Source organism: Natrix helvetica (assembly GCF_964273705.1).
Source record: "Natrix helvetica genome assembly, chromosome: Z".
NCBI lineage: Eukaryota > Metazoa > Chordata > Lepidosauria > Squamata > Natricidae > Natrix > Natrix helvetica.
The window spans coordinates 113,120,761-113,142,845 of record NC_138554.1 but is presented as its reverse complement, the minus strand read 5'-3'; the positions used below and the strand labels follow the sequence as shown (position 1 = coordinate 113,142,845).

General features: G+C 36.6%; 1 protein-coding gene across 1 annotated transcript in view; it reads left to right on the top strand.

Moving 5' to 3' along the window:
• Positions 1-22,085, top strand: part of PLXDC2 (plexin domain containing 2) — a 289,186-nt gene that overhangs the window by 243,585 nt on the left and 23,516 nt on the right. Inside the window, exons 8-9 of the mRNA XM_081970903.1 lie at positions 2,076-2,171; positions 3,859-3,940. Coding sequence (XP_081827029.1) covers positions 2,076-2,171; positions 3,859-3,940 — 178 coding nt within the window. The remainder of the gene's footprint in view (positions 1-2,075; positions 2,172-3,858; positions 3,941-22,085) is intronic.

The window sequence follows — 22,085 nt, the reverse complement described above, 5'->3', positions numbered from 1 at the left end:
AAGTGATCCGCAAAATCATCGTGGAGAGGGTGGAGGTGCTGCTGGTAGCGCCTCACTGGCCCCAGAGGTCCTGGTATGCCAACCTCATAAGCCTGTCGGTGTCCAGCTCATGAATAATCCCTCAGGTCTCCCTCAGCCAGAGGGCCATCATCCATCTGGATCCCCAGTGGCTCAAGTTGGCCCTCTGGCACTTGAAGGGGACCTCCTGAGAAGGGATGGCCTGTCGGAAGAGGTGAGACATACCATCCAGGCATCCAGGCGACCTTCGATGACCAGAATTTATGACTCTACATGGACCACCTTTGCCAAGTGGTGCAACAACTTCCAGCTTGATCTGGTCACAGCTCCAGTATCCCTTATATTGGCCTTTCTACAGGGGGCCTCGATCGGGGACTCACTCCTAACACCCTTCAACAGCAGGTCACTGCATTATCCACCATTTGGTCTGGGGATTCAGCTCAGCCCCTCAGCAGACTACCAAGGGTTTGGTGCTTCCTCAAGGGTGCCTCCAATCCGTGTCCTCTGGTGGTCCACTGGTACCTGACTTGGCAGTTAACGGTGGTCCTTCAGGCTTTCACTTCAGCTCCTTTTGAGCCTCTTCATACAACTTCTCTCTGGCACCTCACGCTTAAGACAGTCTTTCTTATTGCTATAACATCCACAAGGAGAATATCAGAACTGGAAGTTCTATCTCTCCGAGAGGACCTATGTATCATACATCCAGACAGAGTTGTACTTCGCCTGGAGCCAGCCTTCAGCCCAAAAATTAACACATGGTTCCATAGGGCGCAAGAGGTGATTCTACCAAACTTTTGTCCATGCCCCAGGTACCCGAGGAAACGTGTCTGGCACACTCTGGACATCAGACAGGCCCTGCGGAGATACTTTAAATGGACAGCAGAATTCCGCAGGTTCGAGGCCCTTTTTGTGTCTTTCCAGCCGGGGTCCATGGGATGAAAGGTAACATCTTATACTATTGGCAGATGGCTAAGAGCGTGCATTGTGGCTGCATATGAACACCAGTCCAAGGCAGTACCTAGACATATCACCACTCACTCTACAAGGAGCGATGCCACCACCACTGCCTGGGCAACCCAGGCCACAATAGACGACATCTACAGAGCGGCTACGTGGTCATCCCCATTGCCCTTTGTCAGAAACTATAAATTGAATATGTTTGCTTCAGCCGAGGCATCATTCTGCAGGCGGGTTCTGCAGGGGGTTGTTTCCACAACCGCATCCCAGGACAGAACTTCTTCTCGTCCTAGTGACAATTAACTTAGGTATGTCCCATGCTTGGACTCTCCAAACAGTGCACAGGAAAATGACCATTGGCTTATCTGAAGGGTCCTTTTCTGTGCACTGCGGGAGAGTCCAGCCCCGCCCAGGGTCTTCAGGTCCAGGGATTTGGGGCTATCACATCAACTCGGACGTCCTTTTTTGTTTCATGACACCATCAGCCTTCACTGGTTCCAGAACTAGTCAAAATTCTGGCATTAAGGAGGACCAGGAGGCGTGGCCAAGGAAAAAAGATTCCTCAGTCCTAGGGCAACCAGACTAATTTAACCCATGCTTGGACTCTCACGCAGTACACAAAAAAGGACCCTTCAGGTAACGCAATGGTCAATTTCTATCAAGATCCAGGAAATCCAGAAGAAAATATAATTGATGGTTCTTAATTTATTAATGAGATAAATTTATGTTACCATTATAACAATATCTTTACCGCTGAGCATAATTTACAAACAAAACAACATGTAGTAAAACAAGCAGCAAATGTTGCGAAGTAATTTGATTTTTCGGTTAAATAGTGTATATTTTTATAGCAAGCCATGTATGATTTTGCAATGAATATTTTACTTTAGGGGAAGTGCTTTAATGTGAATTTAAACTGTGACCCTATCCAAACTTAATTTCAATAAATAGGAGGAAAATAGTCCAATGTATAAAAATCATTAATTTTTAAAATATATTTAACACATTTAACAATACATATTTTGACTTGATAATAGAAATATTTTATGACAATAAAGTTTAAGCAACAGAACTCAATGCTAATTTAGCTTTTCTTACAGATGTTCGTAGAAGAACAATCTACGAATATCACAAAGTGGAGCTTCAGATGTCAAAAGTCACCAATCTGTCAGCAGTTGAGATGACTCCTCTGCCCAGTAAGTTATATTTAACAAGCAGATAAAATACTACATTTTTAAAGGCTGTATTTAAAACATGCCACTTTTTTTTTTATAGCATTTGTAATACATTAAAAAATGATATATACATTGTTGGCCAATAGAATATTACTTATACCTGTTGATATTTAAGTCAGCACAGTAATATGGTGGTGGATATAATGTGCTAATGTGCTCTTACTTTGCCTGGCTTTGTTTAGAAGTGACATGGAATAATCAATATAGCGCTGATCTTAAATTAGATGTGCAAAAGTTCATAATACAAACGCTATGATAGACCTCACTGTTTAATCTTGAATAACCTTCACTTGTCTCATAGAGTAAGCTACATTTACATTATTGGGCCTCCTCTATTATGGTGATAGCAATTGAAGCTTCTTAAACACCTGGTCCACTAACTTTCTTGGATATTTTTATTCAGTTGGTTCCTCTCAGCAGCTATGTTCACAGGGGTGGGAAGGAGGCAAATAGTGATAAAATCAATGTCACAATGCAAGCCTTGCCTCTTTTGTACATGTGTTGTGACAGTATATGCACAACCAAAAGGGTCATAGCTAACAGTATGATATTGTTTTCATCATTTTGACAAAAGCAGCAGGAGCTTGCAGATACCCATGCTTCTTAGTTGAGAAGTAGCCATGGAATTACAGAGAAATGCTATTCGCTTTGAGATAAACTGCAGGGCTTTGAAAGAATTATATCCATAAAAGAGAGGCAGACTTGGTTCAGATGTCAGTGCCTTCAGCATTATATTAGAACGCTGGTCCTCACAATTGTTAAAGTTTAATTTGTAATAAAGAACTGTGGATACCATCTGGCTGATCTCTTCTCCCATCTATTTTCTGGATATTTCCACTGTCTAGTTGCCTTTTTTACAGCTTTATTATAGGTTTACTTACTTGATTGATTGACATAAGTTCTATATTTGTTACTCTGTGTATTAAGGTACTGATAGCCATCTGCTTGCCCTGCTCATATCATTGATATATATCTATATATGACGCTTTGCTATCTCAAGTTTCTTACATTGATCAAAACAATGTTGTATTAAAGAACTCTGTGGAAATTGTTTGTTTGTTTATTCACTTAAAAGAGTGAAAAGGTGTAGATGCACCTAGCAGATCAAGTGATGTCTGTCAGAGGTTGGACATCCATTATGGATACTGATGTGAGAAAATGTAAACAACAAAAGAAATAGACAAGCTTCGGATGGAAATTGCCTGTACCCCAATTGAAGAAACTATCTCAGTAGCTGAGCTCTTTTTAATCCAGTTATGGCTCTTTCACAGTTTTCTAACCTTTTTGTTATGTCCATCTATCAAAAACATTATGCTATTAAAGGTAAACAGACATAAAGAAACAAATAAGAAAACTTTATAGCAGAAAGGCAGATTTAGGAGATACACAAAACATAGAAAGGCATTACAATTAGAAATGGGATCAAAACTAATGGTACAAGCTCAGTCTGTAATAGATTTATATATCTCCGTAGTATGTTCTGAAAGTGTCAAATTATTGTCCTCCAACCATTTTTCGTTTATTTTGAAGAGAATAAGTTCCTGAAAAAATCAATTGTAGGAAATCTTATTAAGATGAACAGTTTATTTTTATTTGTTTGACCCTGTGCACATGTACATTTTATTTTTATCTTATTGTGTTTTTACAGCTTGTCTTCAGTTTAACAGCTGTGAAGCCTGTATCATGTCTCAGATTGGTTTCAACTGCAGCTGGTGCAATAAACTCCAAAGGTAAGAAAGCTTGTTAGCCTTAGTCTTTTGTATACAATGGCCTCATAATGAATCAGTTTTTCCTTTCACCCAGACAATAAATGGGTTCTTTAAATTGAGCTAATTCATTGCCTCAAATTCTTTTTGACCTTTTCAATTGTGGTAAAGGAAATTATAAGGTTCCTTTCTCAGATTCCCAAGGGATCTTAATTGGTAGCCAGACTCTTCCAGAATAATTAACACTCAGAAAAAAGGATTCCTTGCCATGCTTAGTGAGAGTGTCCTAGTATTACAAGATTTTGGCAGGAGGTATGAAATATAATTAAAAGGGCAACAGGCTGTCCATTAAATCAGTAGCCAGCAGTTGTTATATGGGTTAATAAACAAGCTTTTATTGTAAAAACAGTGCAAATATTGCTCATTTAAAAATAAATAAATATTAAGTTATATATGTATGTAGGTAAAATTAAGGAATGGGTAGAATGAAAGAGGATTACTGATTGGAAAAAAAGCATTCTTTTGTTTAAGAACATAAATTATACGTGGCTAGAGATTAGGATTTCTTATCCAATTATAGTTTCTACAATCAAACAAAAGCATATTCCATTTATTTATGGTGAGGGGCAATTGGGAGAGGTCTCATTTTAGAGGTGACTACTAGACTAGTAGATTTCATTTTCATCCCATGTATATATTGGGTTTTTTTATTCATTTTATTGTTAACTTAATATTTTAACTTTGCTGCCCAATGTTTTAATCTTTTGACTTTTAATAGTTTTATGTCATTATTTATAACATTGTAAACTGCTCAGAGTTGCCTGATAGAGACATGAGTGGCATACAAATTTAATAAATAAATACATTTAGACCATTTATTCTGAATAGTTGGCAAAATACAAACATTTATTCCCCACTTTTGATTAAAAAAAATAAGTGTCAAAAACTAAACCTTTGGGGGGGAAATTATTAAAAAATCATCATGTAAATGCACTCCAATATACACGCAATTGGATCTAACACTTGTATAATAATAAAATTTGGAGGTGAACTGTCATCTGAGAAAATCCACTGGGAATATTTCATTCCTATATTCAATGTGACAGAACACAAACTGGTTATAAATAAGTGCATTCAGTATAATGAAGCAAATGCTTTAGAATATTTTATAGCGCTCTCTTTATATACAAATCATATTTTTTATCATCATGTCTTCATCAGTGATATAATACAGAATTCGCTGTTCTTAATTTGATCTGTCCTCTTATAGTGCAATATGCTTACACATTTTATAAAATACTCTATGAAATTCTATAAGACTGAAACAGGAAAGTCATATTTAACCACACATTTACAAAAGAAGGTTTTTTGGAATTTAAGAATACAGTCCATATAACAGGTGTGTATTGGATTTGTTTTTAAAAAATTAATGAATTAATAATCACATGATTGAATGAGAAGTTTGAAAGAAATGCCTTTAAATATTGTGAAGTATTTGCATTTATAAGGTATGTCTCATTTCATCAGTGATATATTAAGAATGATTAGAAGGAATTAACTCTGTTCTTTAACTTGCAACAAAAAAGATCAGGAGTGTACATATAAAATCATAACAAGTTATAATTCTATTAAGTATTCATGAAAAATTTGACATCTAATATATTAGTATGGTATTCCTGAAAATTTTGAAAACTATTCCTGAACATTTCAATTTGTCTTTGGAGCCTGTTATGGCAATTGTGTTTCCTTGTTTAAAGTTCAACTCTTATGCGATTGTTGTACATAATTTTTCAGGAAATTTTAATATTTTTCATAATGTAGTTGTATGTGTTAATCGAGATCAGAAGAGGTTACACAGTGGATCTTTTCTCATATTACTGATGCAAGGATCTTGTCAAAGCATGAGCATAAAGAAAATTTATGTTCCCAGAGAGTACCGTAAAACTTTCCAATTCAGTTATTCTCAATATCTCATAAAGTGCCACCAATTTGTCAATGAACCTGCTATTGTCATGTGTTTATTGGAAAGCTGTTATCTTTCTCACTTCCAAAAAAATCTTAAATTAAATTTTCAGTGTTCCACATTGTGTCCAAGTTAGACTATTCTGACTTACTCGGCATTTCCTATTAGTTTGTTTTGCCACAATATTTATATTTTTGGCATTCAGTATAGTATCAGGAAGAATAATGAGAGAGTCAAAAATAATTGGAATTTAAAGTGTACAGTAATAATTCTATAGATTTTTTAAAAAATTTAAAAAACCATCCTTAGCTGCCTACCTTATTATATAGCATGAATGAATTCAATTGCCGCATTGTTATGGAAACTAGGCTGTGTTGCTGTTGGTTCTTGTTTTAAATGCTATTGTACTTATAGCTTTAGAAATTAGAGTTGGAAATTCTACTTGTTAATGATAGGATAACAGCAAAGAAGGTTTTCCAGCAATCTAATGAAGCTCTGGAGGACATTTATAATGAAGGACAGAAAGAAGGTTTCTGCCATTCAAAGGTTATGAACACATCTAACATTCTGACTAAATGGGTCTTTTCAATTAGATTTTTTTTCCTTCAAAATTATATTTTATCATTTTTAGCAGAAATAATGGACAGAAAGAATATTTATAGAAACTGAAAGAAAACTAATTATAAGGAAATAGCAGACCTGATTTGTGTTTCCTCTTATTCCATGTTGTGAACACTGTTCTGCCACTTTGAAAGGCTTTTCTTGGCAGGGTTAGGCTACAAGTCAATGTATAAGGTGTGCTAGCTAAAGTATTAGTCTGATACCAAGGAGATCAGCATCTGATTCTCACTTTAGACATAGAAACTCAGTATTGAATTTTGGTCTTCTTCTCAGCCCAGCCTACTTCAAAGATTGTAACAACCATTCTTACAACTTATAATCCACTTTCAACAATTTATTTAACAGTAGTTCAAAGTTACAGCAGCACTGAAAAAAGTGAATTATGACCCATTCTCAAAGATACAATGGCCACACCAGTGGTGGGTTGCAAATTTTTTACTACCAGTTCGGGCGCGCATGTGCAGAAGCATCCGGGCAGATGGGTGGAGCCTCCCACCGCCACTACTACTGGTTCACCTGATCCAGGCCGAACCAGGAGCAACCCACTTCTGGGCCATACCATCACCACTGTCAAGTGATTGCAGATCAGATGCTTGGCAACTGGATCACATTTACAACAGTTGTAGTGTGGTTAGCATGTGACCACATGATCATGGTCACATGATCACAATTTGAAATTTCCCGGGCAATTTCTGACAGGCAAAGTCAATGGGAGAAGCTGGATTCGCTTAACAACCATATAGTTTGCTTTCAACCCTCGTGGTTCGCTTAATAGCTACAGTAAAATGATTGCAAAATTGGATTCAGTTACAATAGGTGATGATTTGCTTAACAACCATATCACTCAGCAAATAAAATCCCAATCCCAATTGTGGTTATACATTAAGGACTACCTTTACTGGAGGGGGGGGGGTGGAGTAATATTATGTATACCTTCTGAATGAAAGCCTGGCTGTGCATCTAATAGAGGAGTACAGTTGCAAATCTAACAAAAATAAATGCTTGCAGTATTTTTCTCTGACTGTTTCTTTGATGCTGATCTTCTCTCCCCATTGATAAAATGGGGAAGTTCACTTTCAATTGTCTGGGGAAAAAAATTTGAGGCATCAGTTGTGCTCACAAGGGAGGTATAATGAAGATATAATTGCTAACCTTCCGGCAGTTGGCCCCGTCTTATGGCAAGTACATGCTAATGCAACTTCCCTCTCTTCTTTTTGGCATAAGGTTGCAAATGCTTGCTATATTTACTGCTACTTTCCTCAGGATAGTGATGTGGATTAATGTCTAGTAAAAGTAAAAATAAGCGATGTCAGTGGATATAGCTGTGGAATTGAAAGAACACTGCTGTATCCAGATTGGGGATGACAACTCAAGATTAAAAGTGACAGAGTTCAATTGGGAGAATCACAGGATGTACAATGTAAACATAAATGTTTTTTTTTAAATGACTCTGTTGCTGCAGGAAGCCTATGGGACCAGCATGAGGATTATTCCACAAAAATTCTACACCCAACCCCTCCCCTCACCCAAACATACATACCCATCCATATGTGTTAATGCTTTGCATGGAATATACTCCACTTTTAATTGAGTGATTATTATTTCTGATTCAGTTTGGAATTAGCCAGTATTCATTCCACAGAATCTTACATTAATAGTGCTGCTTCTACATCCAACTTTGATAAAATAATTAAATTGAATCATTGTTATCAAGATGAATATGTTTTGTTCCATTTCAGGGTGGTTTTATTTTATTAATTACATACACATAGTCAACAAATCCAGAAAATTACATCTAGTATTCTCAATGCATGCTGGTGTTTTAAATTTTAATTTTCATAGAGTTTGTTATTCTGTTATGGATTGCAATAAAAAAATATATAAACAAGACTAAATTGTTAATATCTGGATTAAGAACTAAAAAGTCCAAAAATGAATTATAGTGATTTTATTGTACTTGTGTATTTTATTCCTAATTCTCAATAGTACTAATTTAATGAATTGAAATTTCAATAAAATATACAGTTTGCTCTTGTATTTTTAGATCCTGTTGTGGAAAAAATATAGCTTTTACATCAAATTAGAATGTGTATTTGAAAATCAATTATCCTAAGCATCATAAATCTGTGTTTGGAATTGATCCAACACAGGTATAGAGCAATTTGTGATATTGGCTTACACAAATAAAAACAAAATGCCTACTTGATGGTGTATAGGTTAGAGCCTTTTGTAGCCCGGGAAGCTGACAGACATATTGTAATTAAATTATATGAACTGAGGTTGCATAAAGCAGATTTCCCGTAATGGCTGGGAAATATTGAGACAGAGGTTGTGATGGATTGGAATTTTGAAGTTAAAATACACCACATTGGGAGAGTAAAAGGTTTAGTAAGGTTGTTGTAGAATAACATACAAAACTAGAAATGTAATACAGGGCACTTTTAAACTATGCTGATCAAGCAGCATACATACAGTATGTAGTACACAATCCAAAATCAGAAACTGCATGAGAATGAGACCTACTTGTAGATAAGCAGATATTCAATTGTAGAACAAGTTTCCCTCTGGCATATTAAGAAAGGCATATATAGTAATTAAGATTTTGAAAAAGCTAAAACATACAAGCATCTTCTTTTGCAACCTAACTGAATCAGTTTTCCTAGTAAGCAACATTTTTCTTTCTTTTAAGGTGCCAGGAGAGAAAATAACTGTGCAAAGTTTTTAAAAAGTGGTATTTGGCTGTTTGGAAAGCCACCTTGGCTCTATGGTAGAGGGGAAGGTCAGAAAGTAAAAAAAAACAGCCACAGCACAAACAGTATATTTACACTCCTGATCTTCACCCTAGAACAGTGATGGCTAACCTTTTTGTCATCACGTGCCAAAAGCACCCACACCCATAATGCAACACGTGTGTGATTCCTCCTGTGTGTTCCCCCTGCACATGCTGTGCAACACCCCCTGCGCATCCCACCCCTTTCACATGAATGTGCGGCCCTTGCGCGTGCGTGCATGACCTCCTGTACTTCCCCTACCCCTGTGCATGTTCCCTGCACCCCTCACCCATTTTTGGTTTCCAGGTTGGTGCAGGAGGTTTTCCAGGCCCAAAATGGGGTGCGGGGGGTGCATGAGGCCCCAAAATGCAATGCAAGCACCCTATGCATGTGCCCCAGGCCCCATGCATGCATGTGCATGTCCCCCGCGTGCGCCCCATCCCCCACACATGCATGGCAGAGACCCAAAGACCAACTGGCTGGCAGGAGACACGCATGCATGCATGGTGGATCACTGGGATGATGGCTGGCGTGCCCGCAGAGAGGGCTCTGCATGTCACAGGTTTGCTATCACGGCCCTCGAATTATAAAACTGTAATGTCAATGTGTGGCATAGGGCATTTAGAGGCAATATTTTTCTTTAGATTATTTTTCTTGTCTAAATCCATTAAAATGACAAAAAAGGATCAGGATGTTAATTGTTTTGTTATTTAACGTTTCACAGAGTTCCAGCAAAATCCTATTCCTTACTAATAGGGCTATGCCCATTTCTGTTTTTAAAAGGGTGCTTCAGAGTGCATGGGAACACCAACATAGTACCTATCTGGAAGTCTTTAAAAGAGTCATGGGATATGCCAGATAGGTGTAGAGCTTGAAAGAATTGTAGACAATGCTATGCTTTCCCCCTATTTGCGTTCAGTTTTTGAAATAAAATCTTTTTTTTTCAAGCGTAGCATCTGAAACATTTGTTTAATTATTCAAGACTACCTTTTTTTCCTGGCAATGCTAAACTTTGACCAAAGGGATGATATCATGACTTGCTTTTTTAAAATCCTAATTTCTTCAGTTTGCACCTTGTTTTTAAAAGAATAATATACATTTTACTCCCCAACTATTAGTTGGCAAGGACAACTCACCATGACCAACTTGCCACAAGACAACTCATCAGTGGTGGGATTCAAAATGTTTTACTACTGGTTCTGTGGGTGTGGCATGGTTGGCGTGGCATGGCTTGGTGGACATGGCAGGGGAAGGATACTGTAAAATCTCCATTCCCTCCCCACTTCAGGGGAAGGTTACTCCAAAATCCCCATTTCCTTTCAATCAGCTTGGACTCAGGAGGCAGAGGATAGATGGGGGCAGGGCCAGTCAGAGGTGGTAGTTCTCCGAACTACCCAAAATTTCCGCTACCGATTCTCCAGAACTGGTCAGAACCTGCTGAATACCACCTCTGCAACTCACCATGGGACAATTCAACACTGTATTGATTGTTTTATTCAGTTACTTTCATTATTGGTGACCATGTTTTCTTTGAAATTACTGTGACTCTTGTATTTCTGGATCAACTTTCTTTTTTTATTATTATATGCCATAGTTCCATCAAAATTAATTTAAGTTTTGTATTTGTTAAATTGTCCTACAGCAAGTTGTCCTGCGGCAAATTGGCTATGGTGAGTAGGCTGTGACAAGTTATCCCATTCCGACTAGCAGAGGGGTGTCTCTCTGGCAAAAAGCATATTTCTCCCAAGAAGATGTGGATCGGGCATCTCTAAGTTACAGCTTGCACACTTACAATAAATACATGGCCATTTATAAATCAGATTGGCTGTCTTGATATTTAATTCTTATCTAGGTACAGATTTCCATTGGCAGTTGAAAGCCCCTATTTATTACATTATGTGACCTGTCTAGGATTAGCTTGTCCACTATAGGAATACACCTTGATATAGACCAATGTTTCTCAACCAGGGCAACTTTAAGTTGCATAGGATTTCATCTCCCAAAATTCCCAACCAGCACACTGGAAAATTCTGGAAGTTGGAGTCCACACAGCTTAAAGTTGCTTAAGTTGAGAAATACTGGTTTAGAAGATCTCAGAGAAAGTCCATCTTGATATCTAGCAGCTCCACTCTATAGGTATTCAAGATGAGATGCTTTTCCTTGTATGATTATTGGCACTTTGGGAACAATTGCCATTATAAGCAACCTTTCTAAAATTCTGAAGCTTTGTTGGATGTCAAAAGAATAAAATACAGCCCTTTATACGCAAATTTTAAGAACAGAAAATCCAGCAACAGTTAATTTATGGGTTAGGAATAAAATCTAACTGGTATAAAACATATGGCACTCTAGCAATTTATTTTCTATGTCCTGGCAAGTATTCTGGCAGGTCAGGTTAGAGTAAAATATGGAATAATGCCAGTTACAATAGGTATTTATGTCTTCAAATATCAGGTGAGAACAGATGGATATGATTAGAAATCCAAAGAAGTATGATTTTGAACGGCAACAATATAATTAAGGAAGTAATTATCTTTTGTATTACCATAAACTAAACTCTTGGGGCTGGAGCCAAATGTGGAGGAGGAAAGGGAGGGAGGGAGGGGGGGGAGGGATGGAGAAAGAACGTAACCATGAAAAGTAAATTATTATTTTTAATGGTTAACTTTAATAAAGTATGGTAAATGTATTAAAATGCTAAATTTTAATAAAGTATTATTTTCATATGAATATGAAATTTATTATTACTTTGACAACTAATTTCCATGACTTCTGTAAGACTTTTATAAAAATATTAAAGTCCAGGTTTTTAAAAATGTTGTGATATAATGAACAAAAAATCCTACATATAATAGTGATAAACAATTAATGCAAAATAATTTTTAAAATGGCAATTTAATATGTCAGAACAATACAATATTGGCAATTTGCACAATATTGGTAATTAGCATAATTAAAATTCATATTTAAGGATACAAAACATCTTTATAAACATAATGATAGCAAGCATCTGTTCTGGATAAAATTCTACTCCCATCTACCATATGGATCCCATTTGCACCTAGGGTCTTTCTTGATTGGATAGCCCATTATCAGTGCCATGAAGCACCTTTTATTAATTTCAGCTGATAAATAATTGCTTTTCTGCCTGAAGTGGATGGCTCTGTGAATCATGTACTGGTAGACTGGAATATTCTGCTGTATTCTTCGTGGACGCAGCTCTTGAAAACTACGGAACAAGTGTAGGAAAAGGCAAAGATTATCTAAATCAATGCTTTTCAAATTTGGCAACTTTTTAAAGTGTAGACTTCAACTCCCGGGATTTCTAACCAGAAGGAAATTTACCTTTGCATATCTAAAGATATATCTATGTAGAAAACATTATCTTTATTTTTGGAGAGTCCATTTGGTTTAGCCGTTAAGACACCAGGCTACAAAGCAAGAGAATGTCAGTTAAAGCCCTGCCTTAGCCATGAAAGCCAACTAGGCGACTTTCAGTCAGTCTCTCTCTTTCAGCCCAATCCACCTCAACAACAGGTTGTTGTTATGGGGAAAATAGAAAGAGGAGAGGAGGAGTATTGTGTGTGTTCACCACCTTGATTTATTTGTAAAAATAATAAAAAGACAGGATATAAATAAATGATAATAATCTCCAGGTGTTGTCTCCTAGAGATGATGTAGAGCAGTGTGTCTCAACCTTGGCAACTTGGAAAATGGGTGGACTTCAACTCCCAGAATTCCCCAGCCAGCAAAGCGTAGCTGGGAAATTCTGGGAATTGAAGTCCACCCATCTTCAAGTGGCCAAGGTTGAGAAACACCGATGTAGAGGGTGAGTCAACTATTAGAAGCTGTAACCAAGTCAATGATAAGATGTGCTACCAATACATCTCCAGGTGTTACTTATACTTTCAGTCCTTTAAGAAAAGTGACAACCCCTGGCATATCAGACTTAGACTTAAAAACCCAGGAGGAAAAGGTGATATGCAACTGCCAGCTGAAGAGTGAGGAGAGAAAACTCCTCTGCCATGTCTTTGGAGTTTCTGGGAAACTAGTGTAGATCAGAGGTGGGTTGCAAATCCCGGCACAATTGGTTCACTTGTGCTCAAGCATGCTCGCGCATGCATGTGATCACATCTAGGCAGGTGGGCGGAGTCTCCTGCCACCGCCACTACTGGTTCACCCGAATCAGGAGCAATCCACCTCTGGTGTACAATGATATACAGGCTTTCTCTATGATTCTCTTAGTATTTAATCAATAAAATCCTTTTTAGGATTTCAATTTGAGCATATTTTCTTCCAGTCCTAAATAAGTATTTGTTTATTGTTGCCAGCATAATTGTGATTTCCCCTTTACAGATACAGCATTTTTACTAGTATAATGCTTCCGCTTGTTTGGAAGATAAAATGTTGTCTTTTGGATCATAGCTATCTAAGCGTGTCTTTATATTATTTACAATTATTATTTACTTTGAATTTATGTTTCATCATACCCTTACATTAATGCAATTCATAATGAATTTCTTCCAATTAATATCCCAGACATTTGTAACATTGTTATAAATATGCTAGCAGACATACATATCTGTCATTGCAGAGGCTTTTTTATGGGCAGGCTTGATTAAAGGGCATGAACTCTCTCCACAGCTTGTTCGTGCTAATGAAATAATTTGTTCCTTTAAACCTAAACTTAATTGCACAATAAAGAAATTAAATCTAACCTCATAAACAAAGACATATAATAAAATGTTGTGTGTTTATGATAATAAGGATAATAAGGTGAAATTTTCTACTCAGCAAAATTACATCGTAAACAAGGTTTACCAAGACAAAAAAACTGTATGAAATTAAAAACATACTTTTTAAAAAGTAAATAAAATAATCTTGGAGTTAGCAGTGGAGAGCAATGTACTAATTTATGTTATAGACACGGTTGCTCTGCACAAGGTTTTCCTGTAAATGTATACTGTAAAGTTTACATGGCCCATTGTGTCTATCATTGAAGATATAGTTCAGATAATTTGTATGATATTTTTCACCTGATTATTTTTTAAAGGAGATATTCAAATTGAAGCATATCTATGGGCCAGATATCAGTTATTGACAAAATATATTAATACTTGGTTGACACTGTAGACTCTATGATGCTATTTATATGTAGCCTCAAAACTATGAGAGGCTACTTTTAGTTAGTCTCCAGATTGCGCCAAATAAAAATAAATAAGCTAAGTTGGATAAATACTATAGAAATTGAAAAGTATTTAGAACTCAAATCAAATACTAGATTAAATATATAATTGTTCTTAATATGTATCATATATTCCTATACCCACTGCAATCCCTGTTCCGCATATGCTCAAAAATGTGCAGAGGAACTGCAGACCTGTTCGGGATTAAATGTGGAACATTTCCAGCTCTGAGTGCTTTAAATGCCACAGGATGGTTCAAATGGTTAGGATGAAGCTTCCGCCCGTTTCTCCCCTGATGCACACAGACTCAGACACACAGGAAGACATTAACAGCATTATCTGGTTAACCTGGGGTCATAATAGGCATATGAGGATATATCAGCACTCTGATATATCTGACCCAAAACCAACACAAGATCCAGCAGCTTTAGGTAGATGTTAAACAGGAAAGGGTAAGAGTATCCAAGCAGCAAACATGTCAAGCGTCCCTGATTCAGTCTTTCTCCTCTTCTTCTGCTATAAATAGTAAGGAAGGTAACTTTATTCTATTAATAAAACAAGGAGACAAACAGGGCTTCACCCCAAAATACATCGTCGAAGAACTCCTGCAATTACTTCCCCACTTCAGATGAATATAAAGGTAGAGAAGAGAAATACTGTAAAGCCCATATTTGGAAGATTCTATTATATAGCCAAAATGTATAAAAGTAGCTTTAGCCTTTGTATGGAGCCTTTGTGTATTTTTAAATTGGTTTTCATAATAGAGCTGACACCACATGCCTCTATCCACACCAACTGGACCTGATAGAGAATTTCATAGAGAAAAGAGGAAAAATGCTGCAACATCAAATTTGCCATTCCTTGTAGGCAATCCAGAAGAATAGCATCATTGATATTCTTCACAACCATCCAATGTTTTGTCAAGTGTCAGGGCAGTGGACAGATGCTTAGGCAATTGATTAATTTGGTTCCAAAGACAATAAATACCGCACTAAATAAAGGGATTTTATTAGCTCTATTAACTTTATTACTATTAGCTCTAGTAACTAGATTTGAAAAGCATAATATAAAAAGCATACATGCACACAAAATGACAACCAAACAACAAATCTCTTGCAAGCTGCCAAGAGCTCCAAAATAACAACAGCAGGAGATATCCCAAGGCAGCCAGTTTTCAGAGTACCCATTGCTGGGGTCCATACAAAACAACAACTTAAAGGTTTCTATATCTTGATAGCCCTGCCATGGAGACACTTGACCTTGACTGGCTGGCACACAACTCTGGAATGGGGATCAAAATTCTGAAACTTCACAGCAAGAAAAGCTTTCAAATTATATGAAAATTTTCTCTTTCCCTTCTTTATTCAATAAACAAGAGTAAAAAGACCTAGCTCAGAATGAGCTCTAAACTTTCAGACTTTTCATAATATGAGGGAGAATCAGAATATGTCCCTAAACTCCTGGAAATAACAATAGTCTTCTCAATTGCCACCACATCCAGAAATCAAGAAGAAAAAATGTTGAGACTCTGGAAATAATGCAGAAAAGAGCAACAAAGATAACCTGGTGAGACCCATTCAATTTTAGATCTTGATTTGCTCATACCTAATAGAATTGTGTCAAACTAAAACTATAGTCTTTTAGCGGCTATATCTGGGAGATTCTAGGGTGTTGCTATCCCAAACCTTTCCCCACCACCATTATCGAGTTTAGGACTGCACAGTCACTTGTCTTGGGTTCCTGTCTGAAATGTACTACTAGGAAGCTGTGGCATTACAGAGAACATCTCCCTCCCCATTTCTCCTTCAGTTGCACATTCTATCACCAGAGTCTTCTCCAAAACCAAAATTCAAAGGCATCTATTATCTTCCTATTTTGCTTCTTCAAAGATACTTCTATAGAGTATCACATGACTGTACCCTGCACTGTGAATATACCATGGCTTACACACTTCTGATCTTTATAAGTGTAGATATATCACAGCATTTAAATATCTTTTCCAAGGCTTTAGTGGAAGCTCTACCAAGAATCTGTGGCATATTTTTGATAGCGTGTTCTTTTACTTTTGATGGTTAATCCATAAATGTAGTTAGTTCTCTGGATAATGTCAAATAAAATACAAGACACCACAGTATACATATACCCAGTGTTGATCAGTTGTACTTCTCTACAACTGGTTGGAGAAAGGCAACTGGAAAGAGGGGAGAATTATTTGTTTTTGTATTATATGACTATGAGATTACTATTCTAAACACATAGAAGAAATCTGCTATAGCTGATTCTTTCCTGCAGCAAATATCAACCTGAGATATTTTTTTAATCAGGACCAAAATATGCCTGGAAGTATTGCTCCTGTTGATAGAATTTTTCTTCTTTTTATCATTTTCTCACAAGTGCAGGGTCCACTTTTTTTATCAACTGAGTATTGATCCATTGGTTGCTATGATAATTAATTCACTGGCTTGTTTCCTGAGCCTGCCATTGTGACTGAAAGAGTGCAACTAGCCCAAAGTCACCCAACCAGTTGTCATGCCTAAAATGGACCTAAAACTAAAAAAAAACCCACAGAATATTATTATTACGGTATTATCAAATTTAGTTGCTACCCATTTCATGGTTCAAGACAACTGAGTGGAAGCAAAGTAATCTAGAGTGTAGTATAGAAGGAATGTGGTCATTGCTTCTATATATGTACTTTAGATGTTCAGAAAGTAAAGACACAACCAAAGAAAAAGTATGCATACTGAATAAACATAGTATAGAAAATAAATTTTCAATTTTCCTGATAGTTGGCTCATGTAACTGTCTGTGAGACATCTGCCATCTCTTCAGCAGTTCTTCAAAATTATTGTGTTGCTTTATGTAATTTTTCCTAGCCTACAATAATCAGCCAGTAAATTCAATCTAAGCAAAGACTACCCATCCTCAACTTTCAACAATCAGAAACCAGTTCCACTAAAGACTAATCAAAATTCAGGTTATCTTTCTATAAAGTCAGGAGTCCAGTCAGTCAATTATTTATAGTCTGCATAGCAAACCACTTTTTGCCTCTGAAAATGCCAGTCACAGTTGCAGGTGAAACATTAGGAAATCTGTTGTCTAGACCACAAATCACTAAAGCCTAAACACTATCTTTTCACTTGCACCTACCTGCAAGAGCTTAAAGCACACTCTGAACCATATTTTTAATATAAACTCCAAAGTGCTATATGGCTCTAAGATTCAGTATACGTTTTGGATTTGCCCATCCAAATCTAAGTGTTTTAATGGAAACCCTGACTGTACAAGTCTTCCCAGATAATAAAATTTATATATTGCTCATGCCATTGAATAATATAACAAATATAAAAAGTATATTTGGGAAATACTAGATGTTCATTGTTGCTCACCATACAATGTTCTCATTCTATAGTTGCTTACCACTTAAGTATCATGGGTTTTAATGGGTATAAATAATGACAAAAGTGATGAGCTCCAGGTCTTCTGCAGTAGGTCACTAAAAACAATTGGGTGCTTTAATTTGACTTTCATTCATCTGAAAACAAATGTGATTTTAAGAAGGGCAAAAAATATAACAAGCTATATATTCTTCAAGTTGCTAACGTCTACTTAGCAGGAAGATGTTATTGTTTCAAGCAAGATCTCTGTAATACATCATCATCATCGTCATCATTCTACCAAATTCTTGTAATTTAACCAAAAGAGGCAAAAAAAAATCCCATGTAAATTCTCTAATCTGATTTCCTTTTGAACCAATGGTGGCTTTTGATAGGTACATTAGAGATGAAGTTTACATTAAAGCTTAGGTCTTGTCATTGAATACTGATTTCAAATAGCTCTATATTTAATCTTTGGCTGATTATTGTGGGCAGTGATCATTTTCCAAACAGTATTAGAGTATGAGACCTGAAGTGAATCCTGTATACTGTACTATTTCTAAGGGTCACAGCAAATGGTAATTAGGCAAGTTTAAGAGCTGGAGCTGAGATGACATTTCTGGGTTTTTTGCTGACCAAAGGATTTTCAGAATACCATCAAGATGATACATTTTTTTCACTTTGGATTGTACTGCTGATTTTAAATGAATATAGCATACAGTTTGGAGAACTGAGATTCAGCCAGTTTGCACCGCTTCAGGAGAACTGTTAGTTAACTCTTTGTGGTGTTTTGCAAACCAGCTGAATAGTCAAGGATGCCTGCCTACTTGTCTGCCTAAGGATTCCAATAGCTTCCACACACCTCAGACGTTCCTTCTCATTTGTAATTAACCAAAGGAAGAGAAAAGAAAAACAAGAAATAACCACATAGCCATTTCCTCAGCAGAAAAGTTGTAGCCCCTTTAAAACTCAAGGGGGCAAATAAAGTGAAAGAAAGGTGTGTGTTTTCCTTCTCTCTCTCCCTTCAGTTAATAGCTCTGGGCAGACAGTCAAGAACCATTATTTAGTTGCTATAACTAAAGCCCAGGAATGCAGTCAGCACAGAAACAATAGAAACTTACAGATCATACAGATTAACAGAGCTGGAAGGGACCTTGTAGTCATCTAGTCCAACCCACCGCCCAAGCAGGAGACCCTACATCATTTCTGACAAATGGCAATCCAATCTCTTCGTGAAAGCCTCCAGTGATGAAGGTCCCACAACTTCCGAAGGCAAGTTGTTCCATTGGTTGATTGTTCTCACTGTCAGAAAATATCTCCTTATTTCCAGGTTGAATCTCTCCTTGTTCTTGACAGGATTAGGCCAGGGAAGGAGTTTTAAAAATGTTAATACAGAGCAGGAGTTTCTTGTCAGAATTCTTATGTCTTTTTAAATACACGGTCTAATAGTTCTAATTAGCAGAATTGATTTTATTAATTTGGAATAGGGGTGTAATGCTGTTTCTATGTTTATGTATTTTAATCCTGCATTTTCAGCATTTAAGAATTAGCTTGCAGTATTAGATTGAAGATTTGAAATTATCTTGTAACTGTGTTGCTTGTGTGTGATGGAGCACCCACAACTTCTGAAGGCAAGCTATTCCATCGGTTGATTGGTCTCACCCTTAGGACATTTCTTCTTAGTCCTAAATTGCTTATCTCTTTGGTTAGATTTCCATCCATTTTTCTTGTTATGCCTTTTGGTGCTTTGGAAAATAGATTGACCCTCTCACTTTTATAGGAGCCCCTCAAATTTCCTGACAGAACAATTAATCAGTGGAACTACTTGTCTTCTGAAGTTGTAAATGCTCCAACACTGGAAGTTTTAAAGAAGAGATTGGATAACTATTTATCTGAAGTGGTGTAGGGTTTCCTGCCTAAGTAGGTGGTTGGACTAAAAGACCTCCAAGATCCCTTCCAACTCTCTTATTCTATTCTATTTTAGTCTAAATATTTGAACAGTGCTATTTTATTGTGAGTTGGACTAAGGAGAAATTTCCTAAGGATGAGACCAATCAAGTTGGCCACCCCCACCCAGTCACATGACCATCTAGCTGGTCATTACGGCAGAGAACCGGTTGTTAAATTATTTAAATCCCACCACTGGAGAGACCCAGTTCATATATATTGTTCACTTTGGTATACTTTACTGGGTTGTTATGAAAACAAAACAGAATGATTCTCCATACCAAACTTTCTTGAAAGAATGCCCACTATCACCATTCTGTAGCCCTCTAGTCTTTCATCAAAATTCTAACTTGGTCTGACTCTGCTTGACATTTTCCAAAATCAGTCACGGTCAGTCAAACACCGGCACTATCTTTGGCAATTATTTGTAACAGAACAATAGCTCTATAAGATCATAAATATATTCCAAAAGCATGAGAAGTATTGCACAAACTATTCAATCTTCCTCCGTTTGTGGTCCTCCTGGTGTTTTGCATAACTACTCCTTTTGTCATTTATCATGAATTGTGTTCTAACATCTAACCATGTAGGGGTCATATTATGAAAAATAATTTATATCAGCTATGAAATTCTTAACATCTGTTAATTTTACTAGTATTTAGGCTAAAATCCTTTGCATATTTATGTATAAATAAATTCCACTGAAGGACTCTCATTTAAAGAAGTGCTAAATAGGTTTACATCTTCCCATAAGGAAAAATTAAAAATCAAGAACAAAAATGGAATTTTGTTTTTTAATCACAGTAATTCATATTGCATATACTCCACTGGCATTCTCATCTACTGAAATAGTCTCTGTTTATAAGTTTCAATAGTCATGAATAATTATGTAACAATAACTCATAATTCAATTAAAATTGAACCCATAAACATGGTAGCTCTTGGATCTTATCACAAGAAAGAGTACAATATTTAAAATGAAAATGAGGGTAAATCAAGGATAAAATTCATGTATTGCGTTGCCATTGAAACATTTAGCAATGTTTCAAGGCCCATAACAAAGTCAATTCCAGTAGTTTAGCTAACCACGAGCAGTTCCATTGAAGATGGCAGTTTTCCAGCCAGAAACATAAAACATTACATGCCATGTGTTGTATAAGAGAAAATTTTTAGTGCTAAGTGAGTATGATTCAAATTGTAAGTTTTACATATTTAAATTATTCAGCAAATATTTGGTAATATATTCATTCAAGGTTTGGCACATTTCCTACATTTTGATAAAGTGGGTAGAATAAGCTTGCTGCTGAATTTCAGTGATAAAAAAAATGTGCTTCCCAGAGCCAATGCAATGCACAGAGCGCTGATCTAGCACAAACTCCTATCCGCCCATCCACTCAATTATGAAATTTCTATTTTTCAGCCTGATCTAACATTCAGGAATTTTATAAAGATAATACTGAAAGTAGAATAAGAGAAGTGGGGGCATTATTCTAAATTCTGGCAAAGAAGACTTGCATAAAACACAACAAATGATTTTCCTTTAATTTTGTTTTCCTCTATGTCAATAACTTTCTAAGCTGAATAATATGGCACCATTTTAATTTGGCAGATCCCTTTTAAAAGCTTCTTGATTTTGGACTAACATTTGTTGACTTCTCTCTTCTGCTCTCTCTAAAACTGGAAGACAAGAACTCTTAGGTAGCTTAGTAAATAAAGACACCCAGCTCTTTTCTTTGTACTATGAACAGGAACAAATGACCCCCTACAAGGATTATTTACAACTTCATTTTGTCTCTCACATTCACCATTCTGGAAGACATCAACTTTGTTCCCTGCAGTGCTCCACTAAGAGCCACTAGCCAAATCAAACTATCACAGTCTGTAAACATTTCTTGCATCCCACTGCGATTTCCAAAATTACATTTTCTGTGTTCCCTATAAACAGAAAAGCAGAGGATTTTCTGTTCATCTCAGAAAAGGTTCTTTTCTCATGTCCTAGAATGTGGTCTGTTAATTGCTTTACCAGGAGCAAACTTGGGTCATCCTTTGAGAATGAAGTTGTTATAAAACAGCTATGTTGACAGATGGTATAAGTGGCATCACTAATCAAATCTGCCATGGTGTTTTCATGGCAATGGGGAATTATCACTGTGCCAGTAAATGGAAAGGCTTATTAAATGTTCTGTTCTAAGTAGAAAATGCATTGTAATGATAGCTTGTGGTGTCATAAATTGGAGACGCAAGAATGAGTATATGCTCCGTGACTGATGGGTCTGTGACATATGCCTTGGAAACATTTTGCAG